General features: G+C 44.3%; 2 protein-coding genes across 5 annotated transcripts in view; one reads left to right on the top strand and one right to left on the bottom strand.

Moving 5' to 3' along the window:
- Positions 1-4,309, bottom strand: part of LRRC43 (leucine rich repeat containing 43) — a 29,559-nt gene extending 25,250 nt beyond the window's left edge. For 2 of the 4 annotated variants that reach the window (XM_070220327.1, XM_005612616.4), the window contains exons 1-2: positions 4,171-4,309; positions 3,977-4,060 (exon numbers count right to left, since the gene is read on the bottom strand). The gene's annotated coding sequence lies outside the window, so the exon portion shown is untranslated. Of the gene's footprint in view, positions 1-3,976; positions 4,061-4,111 lie in introns of all 4 variants that reach the window. The other 2 variants (XR_011420842.1, XM_070220328.1) reach the window with 1 other exon arrangement.
- A 5,146-nt stretch (positions 4,310-9,455) lies between these two features.
- IL31 (interleukin 31) lies at positions 9,456-11,986 on the top strand. Its single transcript, XM_070220330.1, has 3 exons — positions 9,456-9,571; positions 9,742-9,890; positions 11,285-11,986. The coding sequence occupies exons 1-3, from the start codon at positions 9,556-9,558 to the stop codon at positions 11,579-11,581; spliced, it is 462 nt and encodes a 153-aa protein (XP_070076431.1). The 5' UTR covers positions 9,456-9,555; the 3' UTR covers positions 11,582-11,986.
- Positions 11,987-15,369: the final 3,383 nt, after the last annotated feature.

Below are 15,369 nucleotides of genomic sequence, written 5' to 3'. Positions count from 1 at the left end.
GAAATGTTCCAAATCTGCTTACAAAGGTATAATTTATCAAATTTATATAAGTCATAGCACGAGAGAAAAAGACTTCCTTAGATCTGGAAACAAAACAGAACATCAAAAAAATCAGCAATATCTCAAATGAAAAGTCATATAAATCATAGTCATCCTCATCAGTTCATTCAGTCCTGTGTAATTCATTCTTGATCTTAATCTTCTGTTGGCAGTTTTATGAGGTCATCAGTTTCTGTATTAGAGTTCTGTAATTTCTTACCCCATTCAGTTTTGCAATCTGAAAGTTTATCAGAAACCTGTATTCTAGCGTGCCAGAGTCCTTTCCATGAATTTCTCTGATGATAAAACATATTTTGCAAAATCATCAGAGTAAAACATTAACTGTCTGTAAACAACAAGATCCCAAAATGGCAACTGACAAAGAAATCTGGTTAATTTTGTAACATACAATACTTTAAAATAACAACCAGAATTATGGCTGACAACCAGGACAGATCAGAATTGTAGGAATGTTATATGATTTTTAAAACATTTATATCAATAACATTTACCGAGATAATACCACTTAAGAAGGTTTATCATCATTTATTTGACAATGCTTCCTATGTAATTTGACAGACCAAATAAGCCTAATTAGCTTAGTGTCTTCCTCCTTATAGGAAGAGAGAAAATCTCTTTGAGAAGTCTCGGGGCCCTCTGAAAATCCTCAGAGAAATTCTCTTCCTTCTTCCAGGCCAAAATAAAGCTTTTATTCAGGATTTGAATATTTTGGTTGGGCGGCGGGAGCTTGTAAAAAATATCGAAAGGTTTTAAAACACTTGGTCCAATAGAAAATAGTGCTCACTCCATTCAATCAACGTGACAACAGGAACAGTCAAGGGCGAGCAGTTAAAACAGTGAAAAAATCCTAACAGTGTTTCTGAACACAGGAAATTATTTTAACAAAACATGGATTTTCTGTCTTTTAGGTAGACTTACTCAAAAATAAAGAAAAAACCTTTTATAACCCCTTTATCAAGAGCAGACCAAAAGTTCAAGAAAATTATCCTTTTGAGAGAGAAGACCAAATTTTAATTTTTGCACCAGCTCATGTTTTTTTTTCACATTAAAACTCATTTACTTAATTGGATTTACTTTAATCTTAGCCAACTTGACCAGGCATAAAACTCCTTTCAGAATTTCTCTTTTACAAACCTTCTATAACTTTCTTTTTCCATTCCGAATTTGTCCCATGCTTCCTTTTTTTTCTTCTAGTACGTTAGGACAAATTTGTCTTTCTTAACCCAACAAACAAAAATATTTCCATTCTTTATACCTTCTTTACTGAAAACATACACTTTACTTTCCCTAGACACAAAGATGTTTGCCTTATTAATTTTCAGTAGCTTTAATTGTATATATTAATTAGAATTTTTAACCCTTACAGACCCTAGGAAAAACTAAAAACAAAGCAATTATGAACTGTCTTTTACATTAGCATATTGTTGCTTGGCAAATTTATAAATACTTTTTATAATTTCTAGAAATATGCTGCTTTGTGGTACAATCTTAATAAAATACAAGATATGTTTACTAATAGACTCAAACATCTTTTAGTTTCTTTGTAATAAGAAGCCAAAGGTAGATAAATCTAGACATGTCTAAGGATAATGTTTCAGTATTTTATCTTATTGGAAAAATGACCTGGATATTCAGTGAGTTTTTTATAATTCAATTTTACCTAGCAACACTTCAAAGTTTCAAGTTACCAGAAAGATTTTGGAAGTTATTTTAAAAATACATGTCATGAGATATCATTATTTTAAAAAGTTCACCCAACACTTTTATCTTTTTCACATCTATTTAGTTTACTCATTCCCAATAATTATTTAGATTGCCTATAAAACTTCATGAGACATTACACAAAATTAATCATTTTAAGTTACTATTTTTGCTAACCAATTTTGTAATAGAGATAACATCAGCTTATTTGACCAATAAATGGAGAATAAGGGCTGCATGTCTGCATCACACTCAGTGCTAACTCTGGAAGACATGTCCATTTAATCAAACCAACAAACCTAAACAAGCTTTCAGTTACCAAAGATTAATTTATATCATGTTAACTTGAAAGATATTTGGGTAAGTTTCTATTATATTTACAATGTATGTAAGTGTTTATTTTTAGCCAATTAAACAGAGCTCTTAATTTTTGGCCATACCATCTGGAGGTAAAAATGCCACACACACATCTAACCTACATATAGACAGACATACCCAGTCTTCACAGCTATTGTTTTGAAAAATTACTGCCACGAATCAGGCACAGTAATACAAAGGTCCCTAGTTAGGAACCCAAATTTTGTTTTCAGCCTTTTTACTAATATTTGTGGAGAAGACACTCAAGATGCTAGATTTTTGATGAGGGCACTCTTGTGGCCGTTTTTTGGCCTTTTCCCTTTTTTTCCTTCAGTCTTAGGAATTAGTGATGGGTTAGATAGTCCCAGAGGATTTGCAAGGTCTCGGAGATAAGGGAAATGGATGGAACCTGAACTGCCTCTAGAGCTGCATTTCCAGCCTTACAAGGATTTTCCAAGGACAGTTGCTCTTGATTTCTCAGAAATCAGGTTGTAATTCAAATGACATTATAGGCTGATCTACCTGTCCACCTACATAATAAAGGCACAGAGAAACCACTCAAGTTTTCTCCAAGATGGATTATCTGGGGCATAACCCATCCAATTGAAAATGCACTCTGACTGACAGGGGGCCAAAGAAGGGTGCAGAGCCCAACCGCGGGCATCAACATAGTTATCAGATTTAGTCAAGTCCCATTCAGCCCAGGCACTTAGTCCCTGAGCCAGCACAAGGCAAGCCAGGGAGGCAACAGGCAAAGGCCTGGAGCGGGCTGGGGCTGGCGGGTCCCAATGCCAGCATTGAGAGTTAAGTCCCTGGCAGAAAGTTTTTCAAGTTTTTTTTTTTTTAAAGATTGGCGCCTGAACTAACATCTACTGCAATCTTTTTCTTCTTCTTCTCCTTCTTCCTCTTCTTCCTCTTCTTCTCCCCAAAGCCCCCCAGTACATAGTTGTATATTCTAGTTGTAGGTCCTTCTAGTTGTGCTATGTGGGACACCACCTCAGCATGGCTTGATGAGCACTGCCAGGTCCTCAACCAGGATCCAAACCAGTGAAACCCTGGGCTGCCGAAGTGGAGTGCACAAACTTAACCACTTGCCCACGGGGCTGGCCCCAGTTTTTCAAGTTTTGATTTTACAGAAGGTCTAGGTTCTGCTCAGGTCCAGCCTGAACTGAACCCCAACTTGGTGACAACAGACAAAGTGACGAAGGAGACAGACAAAGCAGGGAAAGAAGTGATCAGGCCTCACCCTCCCGGCCTCTTCCCAAGGGTTGTCAAGATAAAGGTCATGCAAACAACAGTTCCCAGGAAAGACAGTTTACAGAAGAAATTACAGGTCTCCTGTCCCATAACTGACTTAGTAGGCACCTAAAATACTCAACAAGCTCTTGACAAGAGACAAAACAGGGTTCCAGGTTGTCAGTCAAATGAGTGACCAAGGTGCCAACCTGGAATCACTCCAGGTGCCCAAAAACCAGAGGAGAGCTCCCAGGGGAGGGGATGGGTTGTGGAGCCTGCCTTAGCTTCTGTCACACCACAAGAGGCAGCTGAGATTCCAAATTTGATTGACTAGTCATTGCAAGAGCAATGATTGTGGCCACGTGGTGTTATAGAAAAATACCATCTTTTTCTTTTTCATGGACTCATAACTGAAAGTTGCCCAATTTTGAAGAATGCAGCCTAGGGGGCTGCAGGTGGGAATCAAATTGGTATTACCCATTGTTTCAGAATTGAGACACGGCCGGTCAAAGTATACTTATGCTGAGCTAGAACCAAAACCAAACCAAGCCAAGCGCTATTCTGTGAGTGGATCCCCTAATTCTTCCTTATTATCGAGCGTCCCCGAAACCAAGAACCTCACCGGGAAGGCCAGACAACGGCTTCCTTTGTCTGAAGTCACGGAGGGAGTCCCCTGCCAAACCAAGGCTTCCTTTCGGACGTCAGACTAAAAGGAAGAAGAAATAAGAATTTCGTCACTTGTACGGAAGTTACTCACCAAAAAGACACGTTCCAAACCAAGAAACCGTCTCTCTACTGCAAAGTGAAAATACGCGCCAAGGAGTCGGCAGTGCCAAGCCAGGGAAGAAGCCCAGAATGGTCCCAGGAGAAATGCTCCTGGCAGCTGCTGGACTTGGCCACAGGTCCTCCACACTGGCAAGGGGTTGACGTATCTTGGGCAAAAAGGTCCATCTGGACTTAGCTCCTGGCTGATTTGTCAATTTGTTACCACACCAGCTTTGTTTTGCCCGCCACCCGGAAAGCCAAACACCGAGATGAGGAGATTGCAGCAGAGAGAGAGTTTAATCACAAGGCAGCCATGCGAAGAAGCAAGAGCATGGGTCTCAAATCCACTTCCCCAAAAATAGGGGACACGGAAATTTATGGGATAGGAGCAAGGTGGTCTGAAATATGGAGAGAGGTGATTGGAGGTGAGGAGAGGTGAGAGAATTGATGGTCTGCCCAAGCGTAGTCAGACTTCATGCCTCTTCATAGGACCCATGTTCATAGGACCCACAGCAGCATTAGCATCATCTGAGGGTGGAGTTTTTAGCCTCTTGATGTCAACAGGTTGCCTATCGGACATCTGCGTGGGCCCAGTTGATGAGTTGGTGGTCTCAACCAGCCTGGAGTGGACAAAGGAGTTCTAATTCCTGATGAACAGCTCAAACACCCAATACCATGGTGACCCAGGCTCCAGCAAGATGTTATCTATAGGAGCCTAGTGGGTGTCAGAGAGCATATTGCCTAAACAGCACAGTTAACAATGGGTGGGTTAAACAGCTAAAAGCTATAATCAGTCACTGCAAAAAGGAAAAAAACTTTAGTTCCCAGCTACTTAATCATCAATGGCTAACTCTTTGCCAGTTTCAGTAACAAGCATTCTTTATATATTGTTCTTTTTTTTTTTTTTCCCCCCCTGAGGAAGACTTGCCCTGAACTAACATCTGTACCAGTCTTCCTCTATTTTGCATGTGGGTTGCTGCCACAACATGGCTGACAAGTGGTGTAGGTCTGAGCCTGGGATCCAAACCCACAAACCCTGGGCTACTGAAGTGGAGCACTCTGAACTTAACCACTATGTCATAGGGCTGGCCCCAATATATTCTATTCTTTCTATATTTTGTCAGATATGTGGTTTGCAAATATTTTTCTCCCAGCCTAGGCTTGTCTTTTCATCCTCTGTGCAAGTGTCTTTAGAAGAGCAAAACATCTTAATTTTGAGGAAGTGCAATTTATTGATGTGATCCTTCCAAACACATCCACTGTGGTGGACATCTATCATTCTTTTTGACTGTCCTATGTCAGAACACCTTTACTATTATTAGAAAAATTCTCCAAAACTTGGATATAAGCCAAAAAGAGAACCATATGTCCTTCAAAGAATAAAACACATATTCATGAGTCTATAGTGACATAAACCAATCAAGAAGATGAATCAGGGATGACTTCTGGGATCTTGATTAAACAACTGGGTGGTTGATGTGCAGTGAGAGAAAAGAAGTCTGGAGAGGGGACATCGAGAGTCCTGTTTGGAATGAGTTAAGTTTGAGACGCCCACTGGGCTTCTATTTGACAGCAAGTCAACCATTGGATGGCAGCTAAGAGCTCAGGGATGAGGTCACACCTGGGGGATCTGTAGAACCCAAGACAGACAACAGAAGAGACAGCCAGGAACCCCCTTTCACCCTTAATCCCAAGTCCCCCTTCAGCCACTGCTGTTTCTTTCCTCTTCTTATCCAAGCTTCTTGAGAGAGCAGGCTATACACACTTTCCTTACTTCCCAAGCCACCACAACATGGCCTTCACCCCCAACAATTTATTCAAAATCCCCTAGCAAAGTTCCCAGTGACCTCATGTTGCCAAACCTGGTAAATCTCTTCAGCTTTTATCTTATTTGACCTTTCCATGGCTTATAATGGTGCCAATCATTTCCTCCTTCTTGCAAACCACTTTTCACCTTGTTCCATGACAACACCTTTCTCTAGCATATTTCTTTCCCTGTTGAGCGTGCTTTCTCATTGTTCCAGACTAAGTCATCTTCCTCTCCCTCTTTTGTTGATGGAATGTGCCCCAGGGCTCCACACTTGGTTTACACGTCTCACATCGCTCATCCCTTGTAGGCTTACAGTTTTATCAACCACAATATACAGATGGCACCCAAATTTATGTCTCTAGTTCCTTCCTTCAAGCTGCAAATCCAGATGTCTAATGCAGCTGTACGTCTTTATCTGAGAGTTCCACGATACTTCTATCTCACCACACCACAAACTGAATTCTTCACTTCACCTGAGCCCTGTGATTCTCTCTGTTTGTAACACCACCATCCATCCAGTTGCCCAAACCAGACACCTTACAGTTGTGCTCAACTCTTCCCTTTCCACTATCCCCACATCCACTCAATCATCCTCTCTTGTGAATTTTACCTCCTACATATTTCTCAAATCCATCCACATATCTTCATCTCCACTCTCACTATTACCCCGGTTCAGATCCTCGGCTTTGGACACATTGAGTGTGAGATACGGGTGGGACATTCACCTGGAGATGTTCATTAAGCAATTGGACATTTAGATCTAGAGTTTGAAGGAAAGAGACATTAAAGTGTGAGGAACATAGATCAAGGATGGGGCCCTTGGAGACACGTCCATTAAAGGGCCAACCCGGAAGGTGATTCAGCCTGAGAAGGCACTGTCAGGGAGGCAAACCATACCAGGATAATGTGGTCATGGAAGGAGAGGAAAGAGAAGTTATCAAGAAGGGAGGAAGTGGTCGGTAGCATTGCATACCCTAGAGGGGTCAAGTAAGACGAAGGCTGAAAAAATCCCAGTAAGGTTGACAGCATGAGGTCACTGGAGACTATACTAGTTCTCTATTGCTGTTGTAACAAATACCATAAACTCAGCAGTTTAAAACCACAAAGTCACTGTCTCACAGTTTCTGCAGGTCAGAAGTTCAGCATGGTGCAACTGGATTCTCTGCTCGGAATCTCACCTAGCTAAAGTCAAGGTATCAGCTGGAGCTAATGTTCTTACCTAGGGTCCAGGGTCCTCTTCCAAGCTCACTGGTTGTTGGCCAAATTAATTTCCTTTGACATTTTCCACGTGGCTCCTTCCATCTTCAAGCCAGCAAGGGAAGTTGAGTCCTTCTCATGCTTTGAATTTCTCTGACTTCCTCTTCTGCGCTACTCTCGTTTTTAAGGGCTCATGTGATTACATTGGACCAACCTGGTAATCAACCTATCTTAAGGTCAACTGATTAGTAACTTTAATTACATCTGTGAAGTCCCCTTTTTCATGTAAGATGACATAATTATGGGAGTAAACACCAGAGGGTGAACATCATAGGAGCAAAATTCTGCCTATCACAGACTTTGCTAGGGGATTTTCAATATATTCTTGGGGTGAAAACATATTGTGGTGGTTTGGGAAGTGAGGAAAAAGTGTGCATAGACCACTCTGTCAAGAAGCTTGGATAAGGGGCTGGCCCCGTGGCTGAGTAGTTAAGTTCACACGCTCCACTTCGGTGGCACAGGGTTTCGCTGGTTTGGATCCTGGGTTGGACATGGCACTGCTCATTGGGCCATGCTGAGGTGGCATCCCACATAGCACAACCACAAGCACTCACAACTAGAATATACAACTAGGTACTGGGGGGCTTTGGGGAGAAGAAGACGGAAAAAAAAAAAGAAGATTGGCAACAGTTGTTAGCTCAGGTGCCAATCTTTAAAAAAATAAAAGAAGCATCTTGGATAAGAAGAGGAAAGAGCAGTGGCTGAAGGGGGACTTGGGATTAAGGGTGAAAGGGGGTTCCTGGCTGTCTCTTCTGTTGTGGTTCTTGGGTTCTGTGGACCCCCCCAGGTGTGACCTCGTCCCTGAGCTCTTGGGTCCCATCCAATGGCCGACCTGACATCGAGTAGAAGCTCAGTGGGCATCTCAAACTTAACTCATTCCAAACAGGATTCCTGATTTCCCCTCTCCAGACTTCTTTTCTCTCACTGCACATCAACCACCCAGTTGCTTAATCAAGATCCAGAAGCCAGCCTTGATTTCTCTCTTTGATTCATCTCCACATCAGTCCACCAACCAGTTCTGTAGACTTCATCTCCATCCACTCCACCCTGGTCCAAGCCACCGTCATCTCTCATCTGGACAGTTGCATAACCTCCTAATTGGTCCCTCTGGTTTCATCTTGGATTGCCACAATCCCTTCTCCACTTAGCAGCCTATCTGTTTCTTGCTTTTTAAAGTCCACTAGATCCTATGTTTCCCTACCTATGGCCAAGCAGTGGTGCCTCAGCACAAGTTCTTCATCATGGTCTTGTAAGACCCTCGAGGCCCGGCCTCTGCCTCCCTCTCCACCGGCCTTCCCTTCTCCCACTTGACTCTGACTACCATGACCTGCCTCCTGTTCCTGACCACATCAAGCTAATTTTCACCTGAGAACTTTTGCACTGCTTTCCCCTCTGCTTGGAGGGCTCCAGATCTTCTCACAGCAGGCTACTTCTCATCTTCCAGGTCTCAGCTTAAATGCGACCTCCTCAGAGAGACTTTTCCTCGTCACCTGACTTACAGAGTCTCCCCATCACTCTCTATCGCGCCACCTTGTTGTATTTTTATAGCTCTTATCATTTGCCCAAAGCTTTCTTGTTTGTTCACACTGTTTATTGTCTGCCTCTTGCCCACTAGAACGCCAGCTCCTTGCAGGCAGGGACCTTGCCTAACTTCTTCACCTCCACTCCTGAGACCCTGGAAGAGTGTCTGGTCAAAGTTGGCACTCAAAATATGAATAAGAGGTTTCAACAAATACCTCTTGAGCACAGATTCTGGTTCTAGGCCCTGCGATTGCAAAGATGCAGTTGGGAGTCTGATGATGTTCGAGGTCAAGCAGAGTGGAGAGGAATACTTTGACTCACTATGCTCACAGTGGTTATCTGGGCCGTCCCCGCACACTGGCACAGGCATGCTTCAGAAATTTCCAAAGATAATACCTTTTGCAAACCTCAGGCCAGCTTTATGCTTACGCACACTCACTGTGACCCTCCCCAGAAATTCCCTGCAGGGGACTGACCTGCAAATCCTGTAAGTCATTTGTTCCTTGTGGGTTGCGCCCGTCTACCATGGGCTTCAAACTTTCTTCAAGTCAAATCAACAAGCTCTTTCCAAGAAGAAATGGCAGAGAGATGTGTGTGTGTACTGAGTCAGGCATCTGCCTACCTTGAGGGTAACCTCAGCATTTCCTTCCAGCCCTGCTTTCACCCAGCCTTGGGTGGCAGAATTTTGAAAGTGTTTTCTGAAGAAAAGCTGAGCAATAATTTGCCATGGGCGGGACATTAATTGCTCTTCTTCCTCACAACTGGCCCTTTATATATCTCCTGAAGACCATGGCGAACACATCTGGTTCAAGAAGCTGGTGCTGAAGCAGGCCTTGTGCTCTCTCGCCATGGTCTCCCATATAGGTACCACTGCGTCCTGCTGCCTCTGGTTCTTGGGCTGTCTCATCACACAGGGAGGAAGCCTCTGGAGGGGCTTGGCCCAGTGGTTGCTCAACGATGGCTTAAGTGATTGAAGCTCGGGTGGGCGGGGGTAGCTGCCTCATGTGCCTCACAGCATCGTTCTCTTTCTCCAGGATCCACTAGGTTTGCCCTGTTCCTGCTCTGCTGTTTGGGAACTTTGATGTTCTCTCATACGGGACCCATCTATCAGCTACAACCAAAAGAAATACAAGCAATAATCGTAGAATTACAGAACTTGTCTAAGAAACTTTTGGATGACTACGTAAGTGCCCTAGAGACTTCTATTCTAAGCTGTTTCTTTAAAACGCCTTACATTGCCTCCAGAAGAAGCCTATTCTTTTCAGACCTGAAGCTAGGGCTGTGGATACGCCAGGAAGGGATGGGAACAACTAGATAGGCTGTTATGGAATTTTTATGAAGGTAGGGGTCAAAGGCAGGAATTAGCCCAGCCAGCCAAAAACTCAACAGTTTCTCATGTACTATAGCATTTGCTTTAGTAGGCTTGCTCACCTCTAACATTTTTCGTTCATAGTAATATTCAATTAGTTTTCCTGCCTCTAGCACATCCCTAGAGATGGGCCATCTGCCCGCCCATTCAGGAGCCCCTAAGGAGCAGCAAATGCCAACCTAAGCCATAAATGATGTCCCAGCAAACGCAGGACATTAAAATCCTCTTGTGGGTCACTGTTAGCACAGAGAAGGGCAGTTAACAAATTAGGTGTCTGTTTGCATGCTACTTTACTTATTTAATTAGAACCTGGTCGGCTTCTAGCAGAGGCACTGCTGAGCCTGACTCCATCGGGAAGAAAGTATGGCTGAATAAATGTAAATATTCTTTCATTTTCTCAGAGTTGTGATTAAGACAGAACCACTTAGGTGGCTTTGATTAAACAAACAAATATCAAAACGTGGAAACAATTCGGGAAATTGGCCTTGCCCTTCCCTTCCTCCCTGGCGTGTAAACCTTAGCCTCGGCTTTTACAGACACAAAGGCACAGGTTGTTTACCAGCCCAGGCGACTGGGAAGTTCAGGCTGATCAGATGCTCATGGCACTTCAGTTGAACCCAAAAGCTCTTAGTTCTTAGGAATAGGGACAGGAGAGGGCACGGTCTGGAGTCCTTGTCATCTTGGAAAAACTCTCCCTGGCATCTTGGAGGCCTTTCCAGGCAAGCGTACTGCCCCTCTCCACCGCCATGGGGCGTGAGGGGACATTGGCCTTAATGCCGAGTCACAACGAGCAAGGAGCAGCATGGAAACCCAGATGCTCTCCTATTCTTCACCTCTCTGGGCCCCCAAGCCATTAAAAGCAGGTTCCAGAAGGCTGTGGAGACCTCAGCTAGATAGAGCAGAGGAGGCAGAACGGGGTAGTGGTTAGTAGCCAGGCTCCAGAATTACCGCTTGACGTGGGTTGGAATCCTGGGTCTGCCGCTTGATCGTGGGCCAGCTCCGCACAGCACTTGAGCTTTATTTTTCTCTGGGAATGGGGATGGTGATGACTGCAGCCTCAGACGGGTGTTGCACCAATTAGATGCTATGGCGAGAAGGAGGAGCTCGCCCAAGCCAGTCACAGGGGAAGCATTCAGATGTCAGCCATTGGGATTTCTAGCTGTTATTACAAACCCAATGCTCACCCTTTTCTCTCCCTCCTTCCACAGCTGAACAAAGAGAAGGGAGTGCAAAAATTCGACAGTGACTTGCCGTCATGTTTCACCTCTGACTCCCAAGCACCAGGCAACATCAACAGCTCAGCCATCCTGCCTTATTTCAAGGCCATCAGTCCATCATTAAATAACGATAAGAGCCTTTACATCATAGAACAGCTCGACAAACTCAATTTTCAAAATGCACCAGAAACAGAAGTTTCTATGCCTACAGATAACTTTGAACGTAAAAGATTCATCTTGACCATTTTACGATGGTTTTCAAACTGCCTGGAACATAGAGCTCAGTAGGTCATTTAAGGCCATCTGGTTGAACCGATTCCTTACAGAATGACAGAAACGTATGAAGCCTGAAAAAGAGATGAGCTCAGTGTGAGAACTCTGCTGTCAGTTATTAAGTAAATGATTCCATGAACTATCTCAATGAATCCCCAGATGGGCCAGTCCTGCAAGGACTGAGATAATCAATAGATGAGTTGAATTGTAAAAGATTTCAAGTTATGTCATTGTTTTTCATCTTGGTATTTATAGAATATTTTTCTTCTTCAGACTTAAATGTTACTTTTTCTCAGTAAACCCTTGTGAGGGTAGGAGGTGGCAGCTATGTTAGTTTATTGATATTTATTGTATTGAGAGTTAATGCTCCTCGGAGGAGCTCTTGGAAACTATTTAATAAATTATATTGAATTTTCCTCATAATCTGTCTTGGATTTTGTGAGAAGGTTAAAATGCGGGACTGGGAATCCGGGCTGGGTGGTATGACTGAGGGAACGTGGGACATGCTGTGGAAACAGATACTAATTCTGTCACTGCCAATTCTCCCCACAGGACAGGCTCAGTTGCAAATGATAGCAATTCTAGAAGCAACAACCATTTATTATTTTCTTTATGCCAGGCCATGTGGTGGGGAAACTGAGGCAAGAAGTCATTTAGTCACTTGCCCAAGGTCACACAGCTGTGAAGTGGTGGGACTCAGATTCAAGCTTGCTCTTCACCGCTCTGCCCAACCTTTGTCCCTCCTGGACAGTGACGGGGTCTTAGAGGCACTTAACGCCATGCCTGGCACAGAGCTATCATTCAAACGTCTACTGCGTGATTCCCTACTGGATTTCCAGTGCCTCTGCTCCTGCAAAGACCTGTTCCATCATTTCGTCAGTGATAGCTTCACAACCAGGGCCAAAGATTTTATTGTTTGAATAAATGTTGGGTCCCAGATTCTTACAGATCATCTGGATTAATGGTTCTCAAAGCGTCTCTGGACCCACAGCACCAGCATCACCTGGGAATGGGTTAGAAATGCAAATCCCTGGACCTCACCCCAGACATGGTGGGGGTACAGCCAGCAATCCGTGTTTTAATGAAACCTCCAGGTGATTCACATGCACGCTCAAGCCTGAGAACCACTGATCTAGAGTCGATCAGCACCTTCATCTTCATCTTATTTTGGGGGAAACTGAGGCCCAAAGAGAGACTATGATTTTCCCAAGTTCTCATATAAGGGAGGTGAGGTTAGGACTCTGAGAGATGCAGTTCAGCCTTGGACCTCTTCTCATTCTTACTCTTGGTATTTCCACTCCAGTCCAACACCAGGCTTTTAAGCCCCCAAATGTCCTAGCCTTCAATGACAATATTTTGGTCAATACATTCAGAAACACCTACTGTGGTGGACACCTATCATTCTTTTTAACTGTCCTATATTGGAACACCTTTACTATTACTAGAAAAATTATCCAAAAACTGGGAAATAAGGCAAAAAGATGACCATATGTCCTTCCAAAGAGCAAAATAAATATCCATTAGTCTGCAGTGACATAAACAAACAAACGGAGGAGAAGGGACAAATGTTCCTTACAGAGTTTTAATTAGTAAATGCAGAGGAATGAGGGAAAGAGGTAGTCACCGTTGGAACACTGCAGAGCGAATTGCTCCACGCGGGCTCCGCACACACGGCTGAAACCTACGGGCGACACTTGGAGGAGAAGCAGGGAACCTGCGTAGCCTCGCGGCACTTTCCCTCAGATGTTTACTAACGATCGTGGCGGGTTAACTCGCATCCACACACTCTCTGCCGTTCCTCCTCCAGGACGTGTTGCTGAGCCCCCTCCCCTCCCCTCCCCTCCCCTCCCCTCCCCTCGACAGCAGGCTGGAGTGCGGACTCGCTTCTCTCGCGCAGAGGACGGCCGAGAAGGAGAGCAGCCAAGGGAGGACAAACAAGGCAGACCCCACCCTCATCCACGGAGCCGGGCGGTCACACCCGGCCCGTGGGCGTCAGGCGCTCCTGACCGAGGCGATGGGAGGGGCGCCTCGCTCCCCTCTGTGGGACTCTTCCCCGAGATCCACAGGCCCAGTGTCCTCATGAGGTGACATCAGACAAACCCACATTGAGGGACATTCTACAGACTCCCTGACCAGTGCTCTTCAAAAGCATCAGGGCCAGGAAAGACAAGGAGAGAGGAGGAACCGTCACAGACTGGGGACCAAGGAGACAGTGGGATTGAACACAATCTTGGAGGGGATCCCAAAAAAGGATGTTAGTGAAAAAACTGGTGAAAATCCAAATTAAGCCTATACTAGTGTTAATATCTTAGTTTTGATAAATATACCATGGTTATGTAAGACCTTCACATTTAGAAGGTGGGAGAAGGGTAGATGAGAACTCTGTACTATCTATAATTTTTCTGTATATCTAAAATTATTTCAAAATAAAACATTTTTTAAAAAAAATCCAGCTCCCCAGACACACTAGCCACATTTTAAGTGCTCAACAGCCTCATGTGGCTCGTGGCTCCTGCATTAGACAGCACAGATACAGAACATTTCCATTGTCACAGAAAGTTCTATTTGACAGAGTTGCTTTCGGGAAATGGGGCTTTCTTTGACATGATTTATTAATTAGGCCCCAGTGTCTGTAAACTTGTAGAAAACTGAAAGATGCAAATGATTTCTATCAAGTGGAGACGTTAAGATAACCCTGGGGGGGTGACGGTTTTATTGACATTAACCAGCTGAACATCTGCCTTAGCGTTTTGCCCCAGCCTTCTTTTCCTCACTGATGAGGGTAGACAGATGAGAGAGGGATGCTAGTTTCTCGTATCGTCCTTTGAATCGTTGGTGCTGCACTGATAATTCCTTCACTGAGGAGGTAAATAACACCTTGGCACATGCCCACTCTGTCTTTATTTGAGAATTACGTCTTAACAGTCTGAGACACGTTTGCTGGAAGGCAGAGCCTGCTTCCTGCATTGAAGCTGAAAAGGTGAGACATTTGCCTCCCCAGCCTTCCTTGCGGCCAGCGTGCGGGCATGAAAGGAAAACTGTTTCTCCACTCCCACACCACTTTCCACACCAAATGTGTGGGTTTCCACTCCAAGCAATTCTCCATTTCTTCTGGACACCAACTGGGTGTCCCACAAGTCAATCTAATTCTGACACTAATTCCCGGAGTTAGTACAGACCCCACAGGTTAAGGGCTCAATCCCATAAGACTGTCCCCCACCCACTGCAGATGCCAATTACAGGTAGCGGGTCCCCAGGTTACCCACACTTCTGTGTGACCTGGCTACAAATCAGAGGGTCCCACAACCCTCTACTCTGGTTTAGTAATTTGCTAGAATGGCTCACAGGACTCAGGAAAACATTTTACTTATGTTTACTGGTTTACTATAATGGATATTATAAATAATACAGATGAACAGCTAGATGAAGAGGCACATAAGGCAAGGCCTGGAAGGGTCTCAAGCCCAGGAGCTTCTGTCCCCATGAGGTCAGGTTGTGCCACCCCCCTGGCACATGGATGCATTCACCAACCCTGAAGATCTGTGACCCCTATAATTCAGAGATTTTTATGGAGGTTTCAGCATGTAGGCTGGGTTGATCATTACCTCAATCTTCAGCCCCTCGCCTTCCCCAGAGGAGGAGAGAGAGGGAGGATGGAGTTGAAAGTTCCAAGCTTCTAATCATGGCTTGGTCTTTCTGGTGACCAGCCTCCATCCTGAAGCTATCCAGGAGCCCACCAAGAGTCGTCTCACTAGAACCAAAGATGCTCCTATCAGCCAGGAAATTCCAAGGGATTTACGGGT

Source organism: Equus caballus, chromosome 8 (assembly GCF_041296265.1).
Source record: "Equus caballus isolate H_3958 breed thoroughbred chromosome 8, TB-T2T, whole genome shotgun sequence".
NCBI classification, from domain to species: domain Eukaryota; kingdom Metazoa; phylum Chordata; class Mammalia; order Perissodactyla; family Equidae; genus Equus; species Equus caballus.
Note: the sequence above shows the minus strand (reverse complement) of the source record. Positions and strands in the feature narration are given on the sequence as shown.